This window comes from Choloepus didactylus, chromosome 18 (genome assembly GCF_015220235.1).
Source record: "Choloepus didactylus isolate mChoDid1 chromosome 18, mChoDid1.pri, whole genome shotgun sequence".
Taxonomy (NCBI): Eukaryota; Metazoa; Chordata; class Mammalia; order Pilosa; family Megalonychidae; genus Choloepus; species Choloepus didactylus.
The window spans coordinates 21,193,504-21,218,797 of record NC_051324.1 but is presented as its reverse complement, the minus strand read 5'-3'; the positions used below and the strand labels follow the sequence as shown (position 1 = coordinate 21,218,797).

The 25,294-nt window shown below is 58.6% G+C and overlaps 2 protein-coding genes and 1 long non-coding RNA gene across 5 annotated transcripts; 2 read left to right on the top strand and 1 right to left on the bottom strand.

The window, feature by feature from the left end:
- The first annotated feature begins 3,564 nt into the window (after nucleotides 1–3,564).
- Nucleotides 3,565–14,936, top strand: WDR81 (WD repeat domain 81). Of its 2 annotated transcripts, XM_037809293.1 has the most exons (10): nucleotides 3,565–7,867; nucleotides 8,628–8,735; nucleotides 8,990–9,180; nucleotides 9,269–9,459; nucleotides 9,711–9,876; nucleotides 9,957–10,122; nucleotides 10,639–11,328; nucleotides 11,994–12,139; nucleotides 12,470–12,649; nucleotides 13,723–14,936. In XM_037809293.1, exons 1-10 carry the CDS (start codon nucleotides 4,192–4,194, stop codon nucleotides 14,041–14,043), a joined length of 5,835 nt encoding a protein of 1,944 aa, XP_037665221.1. In that variant the 5' UTR covers nucleotides 3,565–4,191; the 3' UTR covers nucleotides 14,044–14,936. The 2 variants fall into 2 exon arrangements, 1 of the variants encoding a protein (XP_037665221.1); XR_005212698.1 differs by lacking the exon at nucleotides 13,723–14,936 and having other exon boundaries at nucleotides 3,566–7,867; nucleotides 10,639–11,342; nucleotides 12,470–12,607.
- LOC119513843 lies at nucleotides 10,462–12,995 on the bottom strand. The gene is made up of 2 exons (XR_005212699.1): nucleotides 12,446–12,995; nucleotides 10,462–11,577 (listed from the first exon to the last, which is right to left on the bottom strand). It is a non-coding gene; the product is annotated as an uncharacterized LOC119513843 (long non-coding RNA).
- An 820-nt stretch (nucleotides 14,937–15,756) lies between the features above and the next one.
- Nucleotides 15,757–23,408, top strand: SERPINF2 (serpin family F member 2). Of its 2 annotated transcripts, XM_037810236.1 has the most exons (11): nucleotides 15,757–15,850; nucleotides 16,393–16,459; nucleotides 17,037–17,103; nucleotides 17,430–17,468; nucleotides 17,578–17,640; nucleotides 17,845–18,130; nucleotides 18,608–18,751; nucleotides 18,897–19,100; nucleotides 19,612–19,754; nucleotides 21,323–21,527; nucleotides 22,208–23,408. In XM_037810236.1, exons 1-11 carry the CDS (start codon nucleotides 15,769–15,771, stop codon nucleotides 22,621–22,623), a joined length of 1,716 nt encoding a protein of 571 aa, XP_037666164.1. In that variant the 5' UTR covers nucleotides 15,757–15,768; the 3' UTR covers nucleotides 22,624–23,408. The 2 variants fall into 2 exon arrangements, with proteins under 2 accessions (XP_037666164.1, XP_037666165.1); XM_037810237.1 differs by lacking the exon at nucleotides 16,393–16,459 and having other exon boundaries at nucleotides 15,760–15,850.
- Nucleotides 23,409–25,294: the final 1,886 nt, after the last annotated feature.

Here is a 25,294-nt window from a genome sequence, read left to right as displayed (position 1 = left end):
GCCAGTCAGAGCTTAGAGGGGCGGGGGATGGGCAAAAAACTGAACCGAACCCAGTGACTTGGCAAAAGCCACTGAACTGCTTAATTAAAGGGGCAAATCTGGGACCCACGCTACCTAATCACGCCCCACGTCCACCACCGCCACCAAAGAGGACCTTGTGGACAGGGATCCATGACTTTTCCCTAAGCTCGAAATTGCGGTGAGCATCACTGAGCCGGAAGGATGGGGCCTGGGGTGTGAAATAGTACCTAATGGGTTAAATATGGGCTCCACGGAGTGAGTGCTACAGTTCTTTGGAGCTTCAGAATTGAAAGCCTGTCTTCAGAACTCTATGCCTTTAACGAAACTTCCTGCTTTCCATCCCAGTAACAGCTGATTGTAGGAAAGTGTGACCTCAGGGGACAAATCAGCTTTTACCACATCCTCCTCTCTGCCTGCCCTCCTCCATCCCTTATCCTTCCCCCACCCCTTGGGTGGTGAGGGGAGAAAAGAGATAGAACCCCAAATATGGAGGACTTGATAGTATGGTCTTTCCTTTTCCCCCTCATTCCAAGACTGTCTCCCTCCCCCACATCTGCTTGCTAGTTCTTCAGAGGTTCTGAGCTTGAAAGGAGAGGTTTTTCTGTCCACATAGTCAGCTCAGACCCCACCTCCCTGGTCTAGTGGGGAAGCCTGTATTGGGGAGGTCCAGAATGGTGGCTGAATGAGTGGACTCGGTATGGGGCAAGGTACAGTGAAGCTGAGGATTAAGCTTAGGGGAGAGGAATGGCTGTGGAAAGCAAGCCCTGGGGCCAGAACCCTGCTCCCTGGGCTGGCTGCCCCCCACTCCGTGTTCAAGTTCCTCTCTCCCTCCCCAGACTAGGGTCCGCTAAAAGGATCCTCCTGACTTCACCCATTCACTTCTCTTCTATTTTCAGAAACCACCTGGCACTTGTCTGCTCCATTTTTCACACTCAAAGGTACTTTGCCCACATCCCCACACTTTTCAAAGCAAAGGTGCTAATGTGGAACTTTTAAGGGGCTGCAGGTGGACACACTGGCCCCAGGAACCAGGGCCTTTGGCTGGGGAATCCTGCAGAATTTTTTCCCCAGCCCTGAACTGGAAGTCAGGGTCACTCCAGGACAAGCTTGGTGTGGAGTCCCAGGACTAACTTGGCAAGGTTGGGAGAAACTGAGCAGGGCCTTGGCCAAACTTGGAAGAAATGAAAGCCTCACCAGCTGCCCCCATTCTCTATTATCCTTAGCATGGAAATCCCATCCCTTTCCCACCTAAGGCCCTTAGACTAAACCCTTTACCATTTTGTTCTGCTTTGAATCCAGGATTTCTCAGCCTCACCACTACTGACATTGGTGGCTGGGTGATTTTTTCTTTTAAGGGGACTGTCCTGTACAAAGTAGGAGGTGGCTTTAGAAGCATCCTTGGCCTCTGCCCACTAGATGCCAGCAGCAGCCCCCACACCTTCCCCACCTCATGACAATCAAAATGGTCTCCAGACATTGCCAAATGTCCCCTGAGGGCCAAAATCTTCCCCACTGTTGAGAAACACTGAGTTAGACAAATGGGTTCAAATCTCAGCTCTTACTAGCTGTGAGCTCTTTGAAGATAGTTACATCTCTGAGCATCAGTTTCCTCATCTACTAAATAGAGTGAATAATAAATTCATGATGTGTTGTGGGGATTAAAAAAAATTAACATTTGAAAACACCGAACACAGGGCCAGGCACTCTGGCCCACGGCTGGTGCACTAAATGACTCAAGGTTAGCTTCCTTCACTTCTCTACTGGCTGGATCAGCAAGAGCTGACCTCACTCAGTGCCTGCTGACTGCCGGGGCAGCTGCAGCCTCCCTCCCTGACCAAACAAGCCATGACCTTCAGGAAATCCAATATTGAGGTTGGTGAAAGGGAGTAGCTAATATGGTCCCAGACTCCCCAAAGCCCAAGGGTGCTTGGATTGGGATTCAGAGGGAGCTTTTGTGGAGGGAGGGAGAGGGAAATTAGGGAGCATTATTTTTCAAGATGTGGCCTGCATATTGGCTGCATCAGAATTACCTGGGGGTGTTTGTTGAAAATTTAGATTTCAGAGTTATCACCCCAGATTTACTGACTCAGAAGTACAACCTAAATTTGCAAACCACTACTCTAGGGTCAGACTGGGGAAGGTGTCAGTGCCCAAGAAATCTCAGTGCACCAGTGCCCAGCATTGCAAGGGAGGGAAAGGAGAATTCTACCAGGTAAGGTCACTGTTGCAGTGTACACCAAAACCAATAGAGGGCAGGGCATACACAGACTTGCAGAAAAAAAAAGTAGTGCCTACTCTGTAGATAAACGGAGACCGGAGCAAAGACCAGAGCAAAGACCAGGTGGACCCAGTTTTACTGATCCTAAGAAGCAGGTACTACCTTCTGATCATCAACCTCACCCCCTAGACTCAGGTTCTCAGTCCAAGGCTGGAATACAAGGGATTGTCACAGGACACCTTATTTTCAATGTGGGAAAACAATAGTGTGTGGCCACCATCACATGGCCAAGGAGTACAGAAAACACTGGTTTTAGCATGAGAGAGGTCTGGGTTTGAATGCTGGCTCTACCACTTACTAGCTACATGACCTTGGGCAAATTACCTAGAGTAGTCTGCTTTTTCATCTTAAAGTGAGCATAAAAATATCTTCTTAAAAGGTTTGTGGTGAGGACTGGACAAAACAAGGCATGTAAACAGTTTAGCATGGTGCCTGGCTCCTGGTAAGTGCCCCATAAATGGTGGTTCTAAATGATTACTGTCCAAGGTCATGTGACCAATACATCTGCGGCTACAGCTGCCCCTTAAATAAAGAGGAGACAGACGGAATCAGATCATGGCTGAGCCATTCCTGTGTTAGATTTCTTGAATGTCTTTATGGGACCCTCATACTTTTACATCAGACTCCTACATAGGCAAACTCTCTTAGAAGTGAGACTCAAAACAAACAAACAAACAAACAAAAAGACAAAAAACTCAGAGCCAGTGGTTTACTGCAGACAATGGCCTATCTGTCCTGCACATGAGTCTGAACTAAGACCCCTTGAAAGAGTCATGTCTTTTGGTGCCAAGTTTCTGGTTTCCGTTCCTGTCTTGTGCTGCACCTCCCCCCTCCACGCAGCCACCGTGGCATCTGCAAGGCTCTGACCACAGCAGGCGGCCTCTGTGGCACCACAGAGGCAGGATGCCTTCAACAGGAAGTCTTGGGGGAACATTTTCTCCCAAGAGCTCCAGGCTGCTCGGCCTGGGCCACTTCTTTCCCTCAGATTTCCCAAGGTGGTTGTTGTTTCTTAAATGCGGTTGGAGGGCTGTCGGGAGGGAGAGCTCCGAGGGCAGAAACTGTGCACCAGCTTCTAGTCTCCATTCGGTTACCTGAGCAAACCACTTTGGTGTCTCTTGGTTATCACCAGTAAAATATAACCCGTAATCACCGTCCTCGCCTCCCCACAGAGTGCTGTGAGGGCCAACTAGAATACTGATGAAATGCTTTGGAAACCTAACAGCTCCTTCCATTGGAAAGCAGCACGGAGGCGCGCTGGGGGGACGATGTCAAAAACTCTAGCTCTGCCCTTGGCTGTACAACTAACTTTCCCTTTCCGGGCTTCAATTTTCTTATCTGTAAAACCAGAAGGGAGATAAGCCTAGTAAAGGCTGGGATCTCTGAGAAAAGCCCTCCTGGATGAGCGTTCTGGCGCGAGCAAGAGAAAGCAGGGAGGGAGGGGAAACCTCCCGGGCCGTTGGGCCCTCTCCACCCCTGCGAAGAGGAAGCGAAAGCCGGACCAGGCCGAACAGAGCAGAAAGAAGGGATGGCGCCCAAGCCCGCCCAGCGGTGGTGCCTGCGGTAGGCGGGGGCCCGCCGGGCCCATCAGAGCCACGTGCTGTTGTTTCCGGGCCGGGGCTGTCACGTGACCAGCGTCAGCTGACCCTTCACGGCGGAGCCCCGCGCTGACACCCCGCAGCCCCAGCCCTGTTGCGCCGGCAGCGCAGGACCCTGCCGGGTGGTAAGAGCGCCCCGCCTTTTCCCCTCCTGCCCCCCGGGCTCGCCCCGGCCGCCTCGGCCCCTCCTCCTCTCCTTCGCCCACCCTCCCCGTCCGGCCTGGCACCCCGGAAGCCGGCGCAAAGAGGGCCGTGACGGGGCTCAGCCCCGCACTGTCCCCAGGCGGCCAGGAGGGGATGGCCCAGCGGAACAGGGGGCGGGAAGTCGCTCCTACCGCTGGGGTTGAGGGCTGCTCCCCGCCCCCAAGCTCCTCCATGGAGGGGCTGCTCCGGAGCGTGGAGAGGGACCTGAACATCGATGCCCGGCAGCTGGCTCTGGCCCCGGGGGGCACTCACGTGGTGGCCCTAGTGCCCGCGCGCTGGCTGACCAGCCTTCGCGAGCGCCGGCTGCCCCCGGGACCCTGCCCTCGAGCAGAGGGCCTGGGCGAGGCGGAAGTCAGAACTCTCCTGCAAAGATCCGTGCAGAGGCTGCCGCCGGGCTGGACGCGCATCGAGGTGCACGGGCTGCAGAAACAGAGGCTGTCCTACCCGCTGGGCGGGGGCCTGCCCTTTGAGGAGGCCTCCTGCGGCCCAGAGACTCTCACACGCTTCATGCAGGACATAGCTGCCCAGAATTATCGCAACCTGTGGCAGCATGCATATCATACTTATGGGCAGCCCTATAGTCACAGCCCTGCCCACTCTGCTGTCCCTGCCCTGGACTCAGTACGTCAGGCCCTGCAGAGGGTCTATGGTTGCTCCTTCCTGCCAGTGGGTGAAGCTACCCAATGCCCGTCATATACCAGAGATGGCCCCTGTCCCCCTCGGGGCAGCCCAGCCTGCCCCAGTCTGTTGCGAGCTGAGACCCTCCTGGAGTCACCGGAGATGCTGTACGTAGTGCACCCTTATGTGCAGTTCTCCTTACATGATGTGGTCACCTTCAGCCCTGCCAAGCTGACCAACAGCCAAGCCAAGGTGCTCTTCATTCTCTTCCGGGTGTTGCAGGCCATGGATGCCTGTCACCGCCAGGGGCTGGCTTGCGGGGCCCTGTCTTTGCACCACATCGCTGTGGACGAGAAGCTTTGCAGCGAGCTCCGGCTGGATCTGAGTGCTTACGAGAGGCCCGAGGAGGACGAGAATGAGGAGAACCCTGGAGCAAGGGATGGGGCAGGCACTGAGCCAGGGGAGGAGCAGGGAGGGGGGACTGGGTGTCCCTCCTGCCGGAAAGAACTTAGGGGCCTTGTGCTGGACTGGGTCCACGGGCGCATCAGCAACTTCCACTACCTCATGCAGCTGAATCGGTTGGCAGGTCGGCGGCAGGGGGATCCCAACTACCACCCGGTGCTGCCCTGGGTGGTGGACTTTACCATGCCCCATGGGCGCTTCCGAGACCTGCGCAAGTCCAAGTTCCGCCTCAACAAGGGAGATAAGCAGCTGGACTTCACATACGAGATGACGCGGCAGGCGTTCGTGGCAGGCGGCGCGGGCGGCAGTGAACCACCTCATGTGCCTCACCACATCTCCGACGTGCTGTCCGACATCACTTACTATGTGTACAAGGCGCGGCGCACACCCCGGTCAGTGCTCTGTGGACATGTCCGGGCGCAGTGGGAGCCCCACGAGTATCCTGCCAGCATGGAGCGGATGCAGAACTGGACACCCGACGAGTGCATTCCCGAGTTCTACACCGATCCCACTATCTTCTGCTCCATCCACCCAGACATGCCTGACTTGGACGTGCCGGCCTGGTGCAGCTCCAGCCAGGAGTTCGTGGCTGCCCACCGGGCGCTGCTGGAGAGCCGTGAGGTGTCCCAGGACCTGCACCACTGGATCGACCTCACTTTCGGCTACAAGCTCCAGGGCAAGGAGGCCGTGAAGGAGAAGAACGTGTGTCTGCATCTGGTGGACGCCCACACCCACCTGAGCAGCTATGGGGTGGTGCAGCTGTTCAACCAGCCGCACCCCCAGCGCCTGGCTGGGGTTCCTGCCCTTGCCCCTGAGCCTCTGCCCCTCCCCAGACTGTTGGTCCAGACCGTCCAGGAGACCACAGGCCAGGAGGACTTCCCAGGACAGCTTACGAACGGGGCAAGTAGGCTGGTTTTGGAGGCCACTCCCTGTGAGGCTGGCTGGACCAGAGACAGGCCTGTGGCAGGGGACGATGATTTGGAGCAGGCCACAGAAGCTCTGGATTCCATCTCCCTCGCTGGGAAAGCGGGGGACCAGCTGAGCTCCTCCTCCTCCAGTCAAGTCCCCCCTGGCCTCCTGTCTTTCTCGGTAGCCCCAGCCTCTCGACCGGGCCGCAGGATTAAAGCTGCTGGGGTGGACCCTGGGGAAGGGGAGGAGGGGAAGATCCTTCTTCCCGAGAGCTTCAATCCCTTGCAGGCCCTGGAGGAGCTGGAGAAACTGGGCAACTTCCTGGCCAAAGGTGTAGGGGGCCGGTTGGAGGTACCTGAGCAGCCCCAGGTCCGGCCACCCATGCAGCTGCGGGACCTCTTCCATCGGGACATGCAGGCACTGGGGGTCCTGATGGCTGAGATGGTGTTTGCCACCAGGGTCCGGACGTTGCAGCCTGATGCACCTTTGTGGGTGCGCTTTGAGGCTGTTCGGGGGCTTTGCATCCGGCATCCCAAGGAGATCCCTGTGTCTTTGCAGCCTGTGCTGGACACGCTTCTGCAGCTCAGTGGACCTGCAGGCCCCATGGCTGTGCAGAGGGGCAAGCCGGACCTGCTGTTTGAGTACCAGCCCATCAATCAGGGACTGCCCCCACCCTGCCCGGCCCAGCTCCTTAGCCCCTTCAGCTCCGTGGTTCCCTTCCCTCCGTATTTCCCAGCGCTGCACAAGTTCATCCTCCTGTACCAGGCCAGGCGCGTGGAGGACGAGGCCCAGGGGCGGGAGTTGGTGTTTACTCTGTGGCAGCAGCTGGGTGCAGTGCTGAGCGACATCACCCCCGAGGGCCTGGAGATCCTGCTGCCCTTCGTGCTGTCACTCATGTCTGAGGAGCACACAGCCGTGTACACGGCCTGGTACCTCTTTGAACCGGTTGCCAGAGCCCTGGGCCCCAGAAATGCCAACAAGTACCTGCTGAAGCCCCTCATTGGTGCCTACGAGAGCCCCTGCCAGCTACACGGCCGTTTCTACCTGTACACGGATTGCTTTGTGGCCCAGCTGATGGTGCGGCTGGGCCTGCAGGCCTTCCTGGTGCACCTGCTGCCGCACGTCCTGCAGGTGCTGGCTGGCGTGGAGGCCTCCCAGGAGGAGAGCAAGGGCCTGGCGGGGGCTGCCGAGGATGAGGAGAATGGCCTGCCGGGGGTCGGGCCAGGGCCCTGCGCCTTTGGGGAGGAGATCCAGATGGACGGGCAGCCTGCCGCCGCCCCGGGACTGGGGCTCCTGGACTACACGTCTGGCGTCAGCTTCCACGACCAGGCCGACCTCCCCGAGACCGAGGACTTCCAGGCCGGGCTCTTCGTGGCTGGGTCTCCGCAGCCTCAGGAGGCCGAGGCAGTGAGCCTGGGCCGGCTGAGTGACAAGAGCAGTGCCAGCGAGACCTCCCTGGGCGAGGAGCGGGCCCTGGACGAGGGGGCTGCCCCCTTGGACAAGAGCAGCCTCCACTCGGGCGACAGCAGCCAGGACTTGAAGCAAAGCGAGGGCTCCGAGGAGGAGGAGGAGGAGGAGGAAGAGGAGGAAGAGGAAGGCTGCGTGGTATTGGAGGAGGAGGGGGAGGAGCAGGACGAGGTCACAGTGACATCCGAGCTCACCCTCTCCGACACGGTGCTGTCCATGGACACGGTCGTGGCCGGTGGCGGGGGAGATGAGGAGGGAGAGGAGGAGCCGCCGACCGAGCAGTCAGAGGGCAAAGAACAGAAGATCCTTCTTGGTAAGTTCCTGGGCCGGGGAGGACTTGGCCCACACTCATCCTGCCGGTCACTCGGCAGCACTGGCCGAGCACCTGCTCTGTGCTGAGCAGTGGACTGAGCTGGGTCCACACACAACTTGGGGGTGGCCTTCCCTCTCGGAGCTCCCGCCTAGCAGAGATGTCACATCGTAGGCAATTGTATGTCAGTGCTCTCAAGCAAACATGTCTGGGTTGCTACTAGGGAATGTAAGATGGGGCTTAGATCTCGTTTCAGGGGTCAGAGAAGTATTCCCCGAAGATAGGGACAGTTGAGGTTCGATGAAGAGGAGGTAACTTGACAAAAATGGCCAGGTCTGAAGTGGAAAGAACATTCCAGGCAGAAGGAACAGCATGTGCAAGGCTCAGAGGCTGTCACAGTTCCAGTAAAAGAATCAGTGAAAGGCCTTTATGATTAGACTGAGAGAGTGGGGGTGGGGTGGGGTGGGGGGAGCAGAGGCCGGAAGGGAAGGTGGCCAGGGCCACGCCAGACCTCATCAAGGAGCTTTTCCACTGAAAGGATAAGTAACCTCCCTGCACCTAGAGCAGCCCCAAACTCAGGGTCCCACAGGCCAGCAACCTTTAGCCACTGCCAAGTGGAGGGTGGGGCTGGGTGGGGCGGCCGGATGGGCTGGGCTCCTTGGCAGTGCGTTGCCTCCAGAGACGGCTGGGTGGGGCGCGGTGCAGCGGGAGGAGTGGGAGCCACTGTTATCTGATGAGCTCAGGGCCTGCTCCCACCCTGTAGATACGGCCTGCAAGATGGTCCGCTGGCTGTCCGCCAAGCTTGGGCCCACTGTGGCCTCCCGCCACGTGGCCCGGAACCTGCTCCGCCTGTTGACATCTTGTTATGTTGGTAAGGTTGTGGTCACTCCTGGAGAAGGGCACTTCTGTCCAGGCCCTCTCCCCATCTTGAGCTCCCTCTCAGGGATGCTTTCTACTCCCACCTCAGACCACCTCCAGCCCAGTTTCTGGGCCCGTCTCAGAGCTCCTTCCTTCCTTGGCTGGTGGGTGGGCCGGACCCTAGGCCAGAGTGAGTAATAGCAGCTCCCTCAGTCCTCCCCACTGCCCTCTGCTTGAGGCTCAAGGCTGCTGGCCCTTCCTTGGCAGGGCCCACGCGGCAGCAGTTCACGGTGAGCAGCGGCGAGAGCCCCCCGCTGAGCGCTGGCAACATCTACCAGAAGAGGCCGGTGCTGGGTGACATGGTGTCCGGGCCTGTGCTCAGCTGCCTCCTCCACATCGCCCACCTGTACGGGGAGCCCGTCTTAACCTACCAGTACCTGCCCTACATCAGCTACCTGGTCAGTCCCCGATTTGGCAGGCCTGGGGGTGAGGAGGGCCGGCCGGATCTCTGGGGCAGCCTGGCCCTCACCCGCTCTGTGGCCATAGGTGGCCCCGGGTGGCACTTCGGGTCCCAGCCGACTGAACAGCCGTAAGGAGGCGGGGCTGTTGGCAGCCGTGACGCTGACGCAGAAGATCATCGTGTACCTCTCGGACACCACCCTCATGGACATCCTGCCCCGTATCAGCCACGAGGTCCTGCTGCCTGTGCTCAGCTTTCTTACTTCCCTCGTCACGGGGTAGGCCTCAGCCGAGGGGGCTCCCAGGAGGGGCTGGGAAGCTTGGGGGAGAGGTACCAGCCCCTCACTGAGTGTCAGGGGTCCCGGGTTCTGGAATCAGCTGTGTGACCCTGAGCAAGCCACACCCTTTTTCTGTGCCTCAGTGTCCTCAGCTGGTTTGGACATTTGGTGCTGTAGCTCCCTTCCATTGAAAGCTTTTGAGAGATTCTGGGCAAGTCCTGGCGAGTGGAGTTCATGAGCTCTGTTTCCAGGTTCCCAAGTGGGGCCCAGGCCCGGACCGTCCTCTGTGTGAAAACCATCAGCCTCATTGCCCTCATCTGCCTGCGGATTGGGCAGGAGATGGTCCAGCAGCACCTCAGTGAGCCTGTGGCCACCTTCTTTCAGGTGTTTTCCCTGCTGCATGAGCTTCGGCACCAGGTGGGCTGGCCTGCCCGGCCGCGGTGGGCTGGGGCCAGGGGGTGTGGACTCTGCTGACCTCCTGGGCGTCCTGCCCACAGGATCTGAAGCTGGAGCCCGGTGGCCGCAATGAAGGCCCCCTGCCGGAGGTGGCCTTCTCTGATGGGCAGCAGCGGCCAGTGGACCCCACCCTGCTGGATGAGCTGCAGAAGGTGTTCACCCTGGAGATGGCATACACAATCTACGTGCCCTTCTCCTGCCTGCTGGGTAAGGCCCTGTCATGTTTCCCTTGCACGGCCTTTGTGGCTGTGTGTCTTTCCTTGGGAGGGGCCTATGCTCCCCCGCTGCAGACAGAGTCAGCAGTGGGTGCTGAGCACAATTATTTGGGTCAGAGCAAAGGGTTTTGGCCTCAGATCTCGAGTCCCAAGGCAACCTCTAAACAGTGACTGAATAGGAGAAACAACCCTGGAGTTAAGTACTGTTATCATCCCTCCACCAAAATCTAAGCTCTGTGAGGGCAGCAAGCCAGTTGCCTCAGTTATTGTTCTGTATCTGTGCCTGGCGTGGCACCCAGGACATAAAGGAAAAGATCCTGTTTGTACATAGTCAATGAAGAGATCCACATTTTACTGAGGAGGAAATAGGCTCAGAGAGGAAGAATTACCTTCCCAGAATGACTCAGGTAGTACCTGCCTTGTCATCTGTGGTTCCCAAGTCTTTGGGTGGGTGGTTACAGCCCCCCGGCAGCTTCCCTGATCTTGGACCTCTCCCACCCCCATGCAGGTGACATCATCCAGAAAATCATCCCCAACCACGAGCTGGTTGGGGAGCTGGCAGGGCTGTATTTGGAGAGCATCAGCCCCAGCAGCCACAACCCTGCCAGCATGGAGTCCACTGTGCCCAGCACCAGCCCCGAGTGGGACCCCCAGCATGGGGGCAGCCCCCTAGATGACAGCCACTCGGGGACCTTCGGGAGCGTCCTGGTTGGGAATCGCATCCAGATCCCCACGGACTCTCAGCCCGAGAGCCCAGGCTTGCTGGGCCCCATCTCCGGGGCAGGCAGCGGGGGCCTCGGCGGCGGCAGTGAGGACAACATTTTGAAGCGGGAGCTGCCGCGGAGTGTCCATGGGCTGAGCGGGAACTGGCTGGCATACTGGCAGTACGAGATTGGCGTTAGCCAGCAGGATGCCCACTTTCACTTCCACCAGATCCGCCTGCAGAGCTTCCCTGGCCACTCGGGGGCTGTCAAGTGTGTGGCACCTCTGAGCAGTGAGGACTTCTTCCTGAGTGGCAGCAAGGACCGGACCGTGCGTCTCTGGCCACTCTACAACTGTGGGGATGGCACCAGCGAGACAGCTGCCCGCCTGGTCTATGCCCAGCACCGCAAGAGTGTCTTCTACGTGGGCCAGCTTGAGGCCCCACAGTACCTGGTGAGCTGTGACGGGGCTGTGCACCTCTGGGACCCCTTCACAGGTGAGCGAGCCCAGGTGAGGCCTGTTCCTTTGCTGCTGTCCTTTACCCTGCCAGGCCTCTGGGAATGGGGCTTCAGGGTGGAAGGTTGGGGTGCAGTGGAAGTGCCTGGGGGAGGCCAAATGAGGCCACTCAGAGAGGCAGTTAGGGGCTTGAAATCGGTCAGACCTCAGTTTAAATCGGCTCCACCAGCTTTCCTGCTGAGTGATCTTGAGCAAGTCACTTTGCTGCTGAAAGCATCAGTTTCCCCTCCTGTAAAATGGGAATCAGAAATGCTGATTTAAGAAGCTAACGCATGTAGGGGTTTGGCTTAACGTGCAGCATATGGTACTTGTTCAGTCAGTGATGTTTTGATTGTTTTGGGTTTTTTTTGACATTGTTATGGGGAGAAATGCAGTTTAAAAAGGGAAGGGGTTGAAGTGGTGGGGTGGACAGAGGAAGATGGCTTTTGATCAGGGGGTGCTGTGTGAAGAGAAGAGATTGCTTTGGGGGTGGGCACCTGGACTGGCCATGGAAACAGGAAGGTGGGAGGGTCAAGAAATGTCTTAGGCATTTTCTGAAGGCCCCCGGGGCACAGGAAGCAGCTGTGGGTTGGTCAGTGGGCTGGAGGGTCAGGGCTCTTGCCTCAGCTGCCGGGACCCCAGGTCCACTGTCCCCTTCCTTCCCAGGCAAGACCCTTCGCACGGTGGAGCCCTCCGACAGCCGGGTGCCCCTGACTGCCGTGGCCGTCATGCCTGCCCCCCACACCAGCATCACCATGGCCAGCTCAGACTCAACCCTGCGCTTTGTGGACTGCAGGAAACCTGGTCTGCAGGTCAGGGGACATCCAGTTCCCTGAGCTTGGCCTGGGGACCTGGCAGGGAGGGGAGACCCCTGAAGAAAGAAAGCCGGGGTGTCATCCCTGGGTCACTGAACATTCTTCCTCGGCAATAGATTGCCCACAGCAGCCAACCCTGGGGGTGGGACTCTGGCCTGTGATGAAGGGGATGGAGGAGCCGATGGGAGGGCTCCTGGGCTTTTCCTTTGATGGGGGACAGAGGCTCAGGCCTTCCTGTTGTGTGGGCTCGGGTGGTGGGGTGGGACCCATAGAGGGAAGCAGGATGGGCAGCAGTGGTCTCACCAGCTCACTCTCCCGCCTCTGCAGCATGAGTTCCGCTTGGGCGGCGGGCTGAACCCTGGGCTCGTCCGCTCCCTGGCCGTCAGCCCCAATGGCCGCAGCGTCGTGGCTGGCTTCTCCTCGGGCTTCGTGGTGCTCCTGGACACCCGCACGGGCCTGGTTCTGCGCGGCTGGCCGGCCCACGAGGGGGACATCCTGCAGATCAAGGTGAAGGGCCGGGTCTCCGTCCCCTCCTCACCACCCAGCCCCAGCTCCTCACCTCCGCTTAAGACCCATCCAGCGACAGGACCAGGCTGGTTCTCCGTCCACCTGCCCCGAGGCCTGACGGGCAGGGCAGGCGGCCCTCCTGGGCCGACTCGGGAGCCAGCTGTACTGTGGGGGCCTCAGCAGGAGCAGGCCACGGGGGCGGGGATGAGGGGGCAGAGCTGACCCTGCTGTTCCCTGGAGTTGTTCTAATGAATAACCCTTGTCCATATTTGTCTTGCTTGGAGGATCAGGGGTCAGGCCCTGTCCGTGACCCAGTTCGGGTTAACTAAAGCTCAGCCGGGAAACTGTTTACTACCCCCAGACCACTGAGCAGAGTCCATGCCCCCCTACTGGGCTGCCCTGGTCGGGTCAGGGACAGGCCTCGGCATGGGGATCCTGACCCCCTCTCCTGCCCCCACCCCCTGTTCTCAATCATGGGTCTCAGGGAACCGCTCAGGAAGGTACTGGAAGGGAGAAACAGGGCTACTGTGGGAGGATTTCTCCAGGCTCACAGGGTTCTCATCCCCATCCTGGGCAGAGGCCAGAGGACAGACACTGCCACTACTGAGGGCAATATACCCTGGGGACCCTGAGCTCCAGGTTCCTCTGATGTTCCATAAAATGGCCAGGAGGGCTCTGGGGTCAGCCTGGGTATTAGTCCTGGCTCTGTCATTTACTGGCTCTGTGACCTTGGGCTGACTACTTGACCTCTCTGAGCCTTGGTTTTTTTTCTTCTTCTGTAAAATGGTGACAATGGCAGCATTTACCTCAGGTTTGTTATGAAGATTAAATGTGAGGGACATGCCATACCGAAAGCCTGAATATAGTAAATTCTAGAATGATAGTGGTGATTAGGTTAGTAGCACTTTAGCATATTAACATTAGCCCAGCCTGAGCGGGTGTCAGCCTGTTGTCCACTCAGGATGCTTCGTCTTCCCTGGGAGATGTTGCAGGAGGAGATGCGAAGACCCCGGGGGCTTGGTGGGCACACCAGAGGGCCCAGGCCCCTGCTGAGGCTCTCCTCTTCCCAGCAGGCGGTGGACAACAGCATCCTGGTCAGTTCCTCCTCTGACCACTCCTTGACCATCTGGAAGGAGCTAGAGCAGAAGCCCATTCACCACTACAAGTCAGCATCCGACCCCATCCACACCTTTGACCTGTACGGCAGCGAGGTGGTCACTGGCACCGTGGCCAACAAGATCGGCGTCTGCTCCCTGCTTGAGCCGCCCTCCCAGGCGACCACCAAACTCAGCTCCGAGAACTTCCGCGGCACGCTCACCAGCCTGGCCTTGCTGCCCACCAAGCGCCACCTCCTGCTGGGCTCAGACAATGGGGTCATCCGCCTCCTGGCGTAGGCTGAGTCAGGGGCCCACCCAGCAAGGGTGGGCAGACATCCCCTGGGAATCTTCCCTCGACCCTTGCTCCCCCAGGTCCTAAGCCTTGTGTACCCACATAACCTGACATCGAGGGCCTCCATCTGGGGTGTTCCCAGGCTCCTGATCTCCTAGAGCCACCAGGGCTGCCAGAAAGGTCTCACAGGTGTTTGTGGCTTGGGGAGATGCAGCTCTGAGCTGGCTAGAAGCAAGAAGGCGAGCATGGACACCTCTGCCCTTGCTTCTCCCTCACTTGCCCTCTGGGTCCACATGGGAACAGGAAGCTCGAGGAAGGAGAAGGGAGACTGGCCCTGCCCAGCCCATCGCCAGCCAAAGCCCCCTTCCTGGGCTCTCTCTGCCCCTTCCTTGCAAGGACTGGGGATCTGCCCCAGCCCAGGGCACTGATGGTGCTTGGACTCCAGCCTCTCAGGGGGTCTGGCTGTGGTCCAGGAGTTAAGGGCCTTGGTCTGGGCTGTGAGTGTCCACCCAGCCAGGCCCTGCCCAGTGTGGGACCCGTGGGGGAAAAGGGGGGCAGGCTCAGGGTTGGGAAGATGGGCTGGGCCAACTGGTGCCTGCCAGGAGTGGCCCCACGCCTTGCTTGCCCACCCCCAGCCACAGTGTTTGTGCCTTGAGCTGAGGAGGCAGCCCCTGGGCCCAGAACCCCTTGGGGGGAAGGCTTGCTTCCAAGACTCGAGAGAAGGGGCAAGAAGATCCTCTCTGCATCTCAGGTTTCTCCCAGGGAACAGGAAGATCCAGGCATCCCCTGGTCCTCACCCACCAGAGCAGAGATGAGGTCTGAGGCTCGGCCCCTACTGCCTCCTCATTGTTTGCAATAGATGTAAATGTGATCAATAAATCCTTAGGAAGAGCCATGGAACAGACTGAGGCTTTTCTTCCTTGATGGTGGTGTTGGGGGTGGGGATGAGTTGAGACTCAGCAGCGAGGAGGGCGACGGGTGCAGGAGGGTAGGGTGGCAGCCCAGTCACTCTCTTTGGGTGGCACAGGGTAGGGGGCTTCTGGTTCCTGCCAGCCAGTTTCCGGAAGCTTTCACTCTGAGGAGGATAAGGAGGGCATTGCTCCGACACGGTCCGATGCTGGAGACACTGCATCCTTGGCATCTCTTCTCTCCCCAGCCGGGTCCAGGGTGAAGGCAGCCAACCAAGATCCTGGCTTGCGAGGTTCAGGGGTGGGTATCCCATCCCGGGTTCCCTGCACAGCCTCCCGCTGCTTCCCCTGCCTCCCCTCAGGAGGGGGGTGGCAGCTGGCAGGGGAGAGGAGAGGACACTGGAAGCGGGAAACGGGCAGTGGCTCTGGGCCCAGCTCTGTGTCCTTGGGTGGGTCACGTCACTTCTCCAAGCCTGGCTTAAGCCAGGGATAATCCCCACCTCGTGGGGTTGCTGAAGGCTTGCCGTAGCGCCAGCCTCCCGCTCTTCCTGGATCTGCCCTCTTGATTGGCCAGATCAGCCTCCTCAACCATCCCCTCCTGAACCTCCTTTCTGCAGACCCAGGTGGGTCCGGAACCCACGGGGGGTTGGGTTGGCTGTCCCAGAATTTGATGCTGTGGTGGGAAAAGGATGGAAAGGGGCACCTGGCCCTGATTTCAATGTTTAACCGGATGTGCAGGTCAATATTTACCAGAATAGAAAGCTATCTGAAAAGGGGTTGGCTAAGAGCAAAGGTCCTGGTGGGAGGGGAGGGCCAGGCTGGATGGGTTGGAGCCTGGGCAGAGCGTGGGGAGCCCCAGAGGAAGGCCCGGAATATCGCGTACAGCAGCAAGGAGCACGCAGAGGTATGGGTTGGGGGGGGGGGGGGTTGGCCTGCTCCTTGGGGCAGGAGAGAGGATGGGAGCTGGTCACCCGGCTGAGGGGGTCTGGGCTGAATTTCTTCAAGAGGCTTTTAGTTCACCAGCCCCCCAGGGTGCTGAGGAGCCAAAGCTGGAGGTGGGGGTGTGGGTTGGGGAGGGAAGGATTCAGTGTTTCCCTCTGGGACTTGAAAACTGGAGGCCTTTTCTTGCCTGGAAGATTCCAGAGCCCAGGATGATGCTCAGGGCCCTGGGCAACAGCCTTTGTGTGTGGCGGTGGTGGTGGTTGGGGGGGACAGGGATGATTGTAGGATCCTCCAGATGGACTGGCCCTGATTTATCCTCCTCCAAGCCATGACCTGCCAGTCCCCACCTGCTATCCTAGCTTTGCAGAGCTGGCCTGGGGCAGGGTACAGAGAGAGGTCTGTGATTCCCGTAAGTTCAGGGCTCTGGCCAAAGTTTTTCACTGGGCTGTCCTGCTGGGTCAACAAGGCAGCTCTCCAGCCATCCCACCATCTGCCTGTGTCCAGGTGCCTTGGGCCACACAAGCCTGTCCACCTGTGCAAGACAGACCAGCCTGAGAAAGACTGGACAAAGGTACAGCAGGTTGGCTAGGAGCTCTGGTGAGGGGACCTAGTGTGGAGGGGCTTCAGGGCAGGCTTCCTGGAGGAGGGGGTCTTGCACTTGGCTGGCAACAGGCATTAACTGAGTGCCAGGCGTTGTGCTTGCTCCAGGTTTACAAAGGCTGTCTCAATTTGGTCCTCATGACACATGTAGGAGGAGTAGGGACATTTGCCACCTTTTTACAAAATAAGGCAAAGCCCAGGAAAGTTAAGGGAGGTGCCCAAGGCCCCCTGGCAGGAGGCAGGGCCTGGATTCCAACCCAGGTTTGACTCAAAACACCAGGCGTTGAAGAATGAGGACTTTTTGGGTTTGTTTTAATAATTGGTATCTCTTATTAACCAAACAGTCTCAGTGCAGGAATTATGAAAAAACAGAAAAAATACGGGAAACAAAAAGTCATGTGGGGGCGACCCCTCCGAGAGCGTTTTGGGCGTGTGGGTGTGTGTCCCGCTGCTGCTGGGGAGTCTGCGCATCAGCGAGCGGGTGGGTGGGATGCGGAGGGCCGGGTGCGGGGGCGAGCGGTGGGCGCTGAGGCTTCCTGTCCTGACAGGAACATGGCGCTACTCCGGGGGTTCCTGCTGCTCAGCTTGTCCTGCCTGCAAGGCCCCTTCTCCATGGTGAGGCTGGGTCCTGGTGGCGGCGGCGGTGGTGGTGGTGGTGGTGGAGGGTTCTGTCAAGTTGAAGTAGAGGCTGGGGAGGCCGGGGTGGGAGAGCCAGAGGGGCTTGGGGCGGCAGGAGGAGGGGGCTGGGGTGGGACAGCCAGAGGAGCTGGGGAGGGGGGAGAAGAGGGGGCTGGGGTGGGAGAGCCTGAGGGGCTGGGGGGGAGGGGAGAGGAGGCTTGGGGGGACAGCCAGAGGAGCTGGGGGCAGGAGGAGGGGGTTGGAAGCCGGGGGAGGGTTTGGCTCTGAGGGGTGCGTCTGCCTCCCCATCCCTTTCTCATCAGTTCTCTCCTGTGAGCGCCGTGGAGCCCTTGGGCCAGGAGGTACTGGGGGGTGCGGCGTGTGTGACGGGGAGGAAGGTCTCCCCTGGGGCTTGTGCGGGGCGGGGCCCTGCGCGAAGGGCGCTTCCCATCAGCCGCCTCCTTTCCTCAGCTGATGGACGGGCAGAACCAGGAGAGGCTGTCCCCGCTTGTCTTCCTCCATCTGGACAACCAGGTACAACCAGGTGGGGCTGGGGAAGAGTGGGCGGGGCCAGAGGGAGGCGGGCCAATCACCAGGGGCCGGGGAACCGGGGGGCGTGGCTGGGAGGCGGAGGCGGAGGCTTTGGCGTCTGGGAGCCCCAAGGTCAGGGTTGGAAGGAACACAGCGGCCAAGTGCCCAAAGTGCCAGTGCCCACCACGTGCCGCCCTCTTCCCTCAGGACGGGAACAAGGTCGTGCCGCCCCCAGACACCGGGGCTTTGGAGACGGCATTCAACACAGAGCCTGAAGCCAACCCCTTTACCCCACTGCCACTGCTCCCTGTCTTGAAGAGGGTCCCAGCAGACTGCAAAGGGGCCCCAACTCTGGAGCAGACCCGCAGGCTGGCCCAGGCCCTGATGGCCTTCACCACAGACCTGTTCTCCTTGGTGGCCCAGAGGTCCACCAGCCCCAATCTCATCCTGTCACCCCTGAGCGTGGCCCTGGCATTGTCTCACCTGGCGCTAGGTACCGTGGCAGCACCTGAAAGACTGGCAGGGCTGGGAGGCCAGCAGGAACCCACCGTCCCAGAGGTTATCTGTGGGTGGCTGCTCCATCAGGATCACGTGGGTGTTTGGTGAAAATGCAGATTTCTGGGCCGCATCACCAGTCCTTCTGAATCAGACTCCTGGGGCCGGGGCCCAGGGATCTGCATATTCAAAGTTCCCTGGTGATTTTTATGCAAGAGTTTCATAGCTACAGTATCTCTCTCTGTGGGAAGCTGAGGCCCGGAGAGGGAAAGCAACTTGCGTGTTGTGAGGTGACCCAGCTTGCCAGTAGCAGAGATGTTGGAACTCCAGGAACGTGTCACTCAGTCCGGTTCGATGGACATGGGTGGAGGGTTGGTGGTGCTGTGGGTGGGCTCCTCGTGGGGTTCCAAGAGTAACTAGGTGGGGGTGGGGAAGAACCCCCAGCCCGGGCCACAGCCCATGTGGTCCCATCCAGGTGCTCGGAACCAGACGCTTCAGAGGTTGCAGCAGGCGCTGCACGCAGACGTGGGGCCCTGCCTCCCCCACCTACTGAGCCGCCTCTACCAGGACTTGGGCCCTGAGGCATTCCGATTGGCTGCCAGGATGTACCTGCAGAAAGGTAGGTGCCGAGGGCAGGGCACTGCCTCGGCAGTACCCTGCAGATGGCTAGGAGTGTGGAAGATGGGCTTGGCCTGGCGGGGACAGGGTCCTCTGCCCAGCAGGGCCCTGAGCCTGGTGGATAGCTTGTGGCTCCTTCCGTGTAGAATTTCCCATCAAAGAGGATTTCCTGGAACAGTCGGAACAGCTCTTTGGCGCCAAGCCCATGAGCCTGACGGGAAGGCAGGGAGATGACCTGGCGAACATCAACCAGTGGGTGAAGGAGGCCACGGATGGGAAGATTGAGCATTTCCTCTCAGAGCTGCCAGAGAACACCGTGTTGCTGCTCCTCAATGCCATCCACTTCCAGGGTGCGATCCTCCTCTTCTAGAATCCCCACCCTGGCAGCCCCCCCGCCCTCACTTTCTCTCCCTCGCCCTGTGGGCTGAGCTGGACCCTGCAGACTTTTTTCTGAGGGTCCCTTTTCCTCTTCAGACCTGGGCTGTGAGACAGGGGGCTCTCTGGGTTGTTGCTTGGGGGAGGCGGGCAGGGGACAGGTAGTGGAGTATGGGGAGGGACCCAGGGACTGGGTGGCCGTGGGGTTGTGGAGAAGGTAGCATCAGAGGAAGGGGGCATGAAAAAGACGCAGGGGGAGGCCCCTAGGACTGTTGCAGGGGAAGGGAGAATGCAAGCCCAGTTTGAAAGATGCTGCAGGGAAGAGGCCCCAGATCATCTGGGTGTCAATTGGCACTGCACCCCTGGGGGCTTGACCCCCATCTCTTGTCCCTCCTATCGGTCCTGGGTAGGATGGGGAAGAGGCTGGTGATGTAAAGCCCACCCTGGTGCCAGCCCACGTGGCCCCTGACCTCTGCATGGATGCAGGTTTCTGGAGGAGCAAGTTTGATGCGAGCCTCACCCAGAGAGACACCTTCCACCTGGATGAGCAGTTCACAGTGCCAGTGGACATGATGCATGCCCACAAGTACCCTCTGCGCTGGATCTTGCTGGAGCAGCCTGAGATTCAGGTCACCCTTGGTTGCCCGGGCTGAGCCTGGGTGCTGGGAAGCAGGGAGGGAGTGGGCAGGCTGTGGGGCAGGTGGAGCAGGTACAGGGGTGAGGCCGGGGGAGGGGGTCACTCCATTGGGCAGTCACATCCCTGGGGCTGGCAGCTCTGAAGGTCCTCTGTGCTCCCACTTAGATTGCAGGCTCTTAAAGTTTCATTTATTCAACAAAAATATGTAGGACCTTGACTTTGTACCAGATACTGTTCTAGGCATGCAGGATTTAGTGGTGCACAAGAGAGACGGGGTCTCTGCCCTTAGGAGGGAAGACATACAATGCACGGCAAACGTATGTCAATGCCACAATTTCAGACTGGTAAATGCTGTGAAGGGAAAACCAAAAAAAGGAAGGTGATCTGTTAGTGACTGGGAAGGTGATTTAGGTGGACTAGTGGGGGAGGGGAATTCTCTAAGGAAAGACATGGAGTTGAGACCCAGGTGACCTTGGGGATGTGGGTTTATTGTAGCACAGGGACCACCCAGCAGCCATGAATCCCCTTAGGGGCTCAGCAACTGCAGGCCTGGGAGCCACGACCTGGGTGACGGGTTGTGCACCAAGTAGCAGTGCTCCTTAGGATGGAGGACCCAGCTGGGTTGGATTTGTCAGCTTCCTGCTTGGAACATGCTGGTTGGGTAGAGTTCCACAGCTAGCTGTCTTGGGTGCTGACTCCCTTGCTTCTGAGCCCTGAGCCGGCAGTGTTGGTTTCACAAGGCGAGCACGAGGCAGGCGAGTGGCCCAGCAGCCCTCCTGAGAGGGGGCTGTGGGCCAGGCAGGCCCTAGGAGTGGCATCCTGGCTTCTCTCCAGTTTGCCCTGAAAGGAGGGCTGGCTGGTTCACCCCCCACCAGTTCTTTTCTTCCTGCAGGTCCTCCCTTCCAGGTTGTCCTTGCCCACCCTTTCTTCCTCCTTTGCCCCTCCATTTCCTTGTCATCTTCAGCCTTCTTCTTCCTCAGAAATTTTGCAGGTGGGCACAGGCAGCCAGGACCAGTACAGGGTCCCAGATGCAAAGAGACACTTCTTTAGCTGCAGAAACCCCTTTCAAATGGAACCTTACCCCCAATCATAGCTAAGCACAGTCATTTGGGTTGAAGTTGTAAGAGGGCTGGGGAGGAACCCCCCATTTCAGGGGCTCCTCCACAGATCCCAGGGGCAGTTTGAAAACCATGATCCCATCCACTGTGCACATGGAGCAACTGCTGGGTGAAGGCAGGGGATTCCTCACCCCATTGCACAACTAGCTGGTTGCAGACGGACAGAAAAAACACAGCACTTACTGAGCACCACCTGTGTGCAGACACTCTGCTGAAGCTTTGAAAAGTGTTATCTCATGGATCACATGTCAGCCTGCAGGGTGGCAGGCAATGTCACACCATTTCACAGATGAGGAAACAAAGGCTCAGCAAGGTGAAGCACACACCCAGTAAGAAAGGACTGGACCCCAGTTCATCTGTCTCAAAGGCACAGGCTGTCCCAGACCCCCGCCTAGGTTGGGGGCTTCCCTGTCCTCACGTTGTCTCCCTCCTTTGTTTGCAGGTGGCCCAGTTCCCCTTCAAGAACAACATGAGCTTTGTGGTCATTGTGCCCAGCCAGTTTGAATGGAACGTGTCCCAGGTGCTGGCCAACCTGAGCTGGGACACCCTGCACCAGCCCTTGCTGCGTGAGAGGCCCACCGAGGTCCGGCTGCCCAAGCTGCATCTGAAGCACCAGCTGGACCTCGTGGCCACCCTTAGCCAGATGGGTAAGGAGACTGGGTCAGTGTGGGTGAGGAAGAAGCCCCCAGCTGCTAGAGGGTCTGGGTCAGAGCTAGACTTGTGTTCTGGACTTTTCTGGGGCTTAGGGAGGGTGAGGAGGTTTGATTTGAGCCCCTTTGTCCTGGAGTGGGCTGGGGCAGTGCAGGGAATGGAGACCTGCTCTGCTCAAGACTGAAAATCAAAAAGACCCAGGTGGAGGGCCCGGGGTGGCCTGCGAGCCTTGCTGGTTCTTCTGGAATGAGGAAGAAGAGAAGCTGGGGTGTCACAACATTAAGGAGATGCATTCACCCATCAGCCATTTACTAAGTGTCTCCTATGTGCCAGGCACTGCACTGGGCACTGGGAGCACACCGTGTGCGAAGAGCTCCATCCAATAGTGTGGGCAGACAGGGAACCAGGCCCTTAGAATTCAGCACAGTGATAAGATAGAGAGGGGAGCTGCGGGAGGACATTGAAAAGCCACCTAGTCTGGACTTTGGAGCAGGCAATCAGGGAAGGCTTCCTGGAGGAAGTGACATTACAGCTGAGACTTGAAGGTTAAACAGGGGTTAGCCAGAGATCTGTGGGTTCTGGCGCTCCCTAGCCGGGTGCCCCACACCCTCGCAGGCAGGTCCAGGCAGCGGTGGGCAGAGGGCCGCTCTGACCAGTGGTCTCCTGCCCCCGGCAGGCCTAGAGGAGCTGTTCCAGGCCCCAGACCTGCGTGGGATCTCCGACCACAGCCTGGTGGTGTCCAGCGTGCAGCATCAGTCCACCCTGGAGCTCGGCGAGGCCGGCGTGGAGGCGGCGGCGGCAACCAGCACGGCCATGTCCCGCATGTCCCTCTTCTCCTTCAGCGTGAACCGCCCCTTCCTCTTCTTCATCTGCGAGGACCACACGGGCCTGCCCCTCTTCGTGGGCAGCGTGAGAAACCCCAACCCTAACGCAAAGCGGGAGCGCAAGGAGCAGCAGGATTCCCCCGACAACAGGGTCCCCTTCTGGAACCGGAAGCCCTTCCACCGCGGAGACAAGCTCTTGGTTCCTGACTTGAAACTTGCTCCCCCCTCGGAGGAGGAGGTTTACTCCCAACCCAGCAGCCCCAAGTGAGGGGCTGCGGCCGCCAGCACCCCGAGTCCCGGCCTGGACACGCCTCTCAATTCAAGTGACTCATTCCAGCCAGCTTGGGGGCCGAGGGGCGGGGCCTAGGCGGGCAGTGGGTGGGGCGGGGAGGAGCCAATCTCTCCCGTCTCCTCTTGGGGAGTTTGGGCTGGGGTGGGGCTGGGAGGAGGACGGGCATCAGGGAAATCCTGCGCCTTGATCCTGCATCATTTCTTCCAAAGGGGCTCAGAGGCTGTGCTTTCGGGGGGCCCGGGTGGGAGGGCAGCTGTGGATCCAGTTCTGTCAGTGAGGTAGGTTAGGTTATTCCCCAAGTCAGCTGGGGCACCTCCACCTTTGTTTACAAGTGAGGGAAGCACAGGAGGGACAGGCTGCCTTTGGGTGTCTCTCAGGACACCCTGACTGGGCAGAGGGAAGACGGGCCCTGGTGGTGGCCCTGGGGGCAGAGCACTGTCCTCTTGGGACTTGTGTCCTGCTCTGTACAAGGAGGTTGGGAATGTGACATGGCCTGACTGTGACCTCACTGGCAGAAAGCTGGGGATGCCCTCCCTGCCAGGCCCCAGTCCACTCCCCTGCTGCCCTGTCACCCTGGCCTCCCTGCTGGTCCCTGGAGATGCCAACACTGCCAGCTTTTCCCTTCCTTCCTCTCTCCTGCCTTCCTCTTCTGCATGGAAGCTTCGGGGCTGAGGCAGGGAAGGGCCTCGTTAGCTCCCAAAGCCTCTTTTGTAAAGTTTTTGTAGTGATTTTTACGCCACCTGAATAAAGAATGAATGGGCCAGGCTGGTCTGATGTCACTGTTCTGGCATGGGTGGGAGCAAGGCCCAGAGGAGGCTCCAGGGCCTACCGGAGAGGCCGACTGCAAACGGGACAGCTCCCCTCTGTGCCACGTTTGGTCTCGCCAGCCACTCACCAGACCCCACTCCATTGTGTAGCCCTCCCATGCCAGCCCCCTCCAGGGCCACCTCCACCAGGCTGGCTCTGCTCGCAGCCTGTCCCCTCTACATGCCTTAGGCAGCCAGCAACAAGGCTGGCTCAGAATAGCACCAGCCTCCGGGTTTGGGAGAAGAACTGGCAATTAGGGAGTTGTGGAGTTTCTAATTACACACCGGCCCCTCTGCCAGGAGCTGGTGCCTGCCAGGCGGGGACAGGCTGCCTGGAGCACCGGCACCAGCTGGAAGCTGTCAGCACCTGAGGGTTTGGGGGCGGCAGTTGAGGGCAGCTTGGCACAGGGCTGATGCCTCCCACTGTGCCAAGACCCAGGACCCGGGGGCAGCATGGGTGTGGGTGTGGGTGGGCATGCTTCTTGGTGGGGTTGGCTGTGGGCGCAGGGTGCCATGTGGCAGCAGCCACCTGTGGCCCCGAAGTGTAGTGGTTGAGAGCAAGTGCCTTGGGGTCAGAGAGACCTGGGATGGACCCTTGTTTCTTACCAGCAGTGTGGGAAGATGGGTAATAAACAGACAAGTGAAACACATAGTATGTCAGAGGGTGATAAGAGCTCCGGTGGAAAATAAAGCAGGGAAAGAGGGGGGATAGGGAATGTTAGGAGGGAAGGCCTCGTTGACAAGGTGACACTGAGCCAAGATGAGACCTGACAGAGGTGAGTGAGGGTGTCGTGGAAGTTTTGGGGACGAGCTTCCTGGCAGAGAGAATGTCGAGTGCAGAGTTCCTGAGCGTGTCTGCAGACTTCAAGATGAGCGAGATGCATGGGGCTGGAGTGGAGGGGCGCGGTGGGCAGGGACAGACCATGCAAAGCTTTAAGAACATTGTAAACATGGTTTTTATCCTGAGTGTAAGAAGTTGCTGGAAGGTTAGATCCCCATGCCTGCCAAGGTTATTGTACCTTCCAGGTGTTTCTTGGCTCTCTCTTCCTCCCCTTTTCTGCTCCCAGGGCCCTGGCCTGGGCCTCATCATCACTTCTTAGGGTCACTGCCATTGCCCCTGGGCTCTTCCTCCCCTGTCTTGCTGCCCTCACTCCATCCTCCAGCCTGCACGTCCTTATTGAGTGCACCCCATGTGCCCGGCGGTGCACCAAATTCTGGGATGAGACAACAAACAAGCAGTCAAGATCCATACTCACCCAGAGGCTAAATTTGGTGGTGGGGTGGCTTGGACCATAAACCAGCAAATGAATAAAAACACAAACTACAGTATACAGAACAAAAAGTGCCATAAAGGAAATTCGTGAGTTTTGTGGTTCTGAGTAACTGGGAAAGACCTACTCTGGTTGGAGAGATCAGGGGAAGTGACATTTGAGCTGAGAGGTGGATGATAAGGACCTGACCATTCAGAGAGTCAGGGGAAGAGTGTTTGGGAAGAGGGAACAGCCAGCGCAAAGGCCCTGAGGCAGAAAAGAGCTTGCATCCTTGGAGAAAGAGAAAGAAGCCCGCTGTGGCTGAGTGCGACCAGCCAGAGAACAAACTGCAAGATGACACTGGTGAGGTAGGCTGGGGTACAAAGGGAAGCTACTGAAAGGGAGGTTTTGTTTTAAATTTTTAAATTGAAACATAATATACATATATAAAGCACACAAATCATAATGTACATGAGCTTAATGAATTTTTCACAAACCGAATACCCCCCTGTACCCAGCACCCAGATCCAGGAAGAGAACTTAGTCTCCCAACTTCTCATAATGGATTAGTTCTTCCTGTGTGTTCCAGTT

Coding starts and splice junctions, on each gene's coding strand:
- WDR81 (XM_037809293.1), top strand. CDS start 4,192: ATGGCCCAGCGGAACAGGGGGCGGGAAGTCGCTCCTACCGCTGGGGTT. Junction 7,868..8,627: donor AGAACAGAAGATCCTTCTTG/GTAAGTTCCTGG, acceptor CCCACCCTGTAG/ATACGGCCTGCAAGATGGTC. Junction 9,877..9,956: donor TGCATGAGCTTCGGCACCAG/GTGGGCTGGCCT, acceptor TCCTGCCCACAG/GATCTGAAGCTGGAGCCCGG.
- SERPINF2 (XM_037810236.1), top strand. CDS start 15,769: ATGGGTTGGAGCCTGGGCAGAGCGTGGGGAGCCCCAGAGGAAGGCCCG. Junction 15,851..16,392: donor GCAGCAAGGAGCACGCAGAG/GTATGGGTTGGG, acceptor GCCTGTGTCCAG/GTGCCTTGGGCCACACAAGC. Junction 19,101..19,611: donor CAATGCCATCCACTTCCAGG/GTGCGATCCTCC, acceptor GCATGGATGCAG/GTTTCTGGAGGAGCAAGTTT.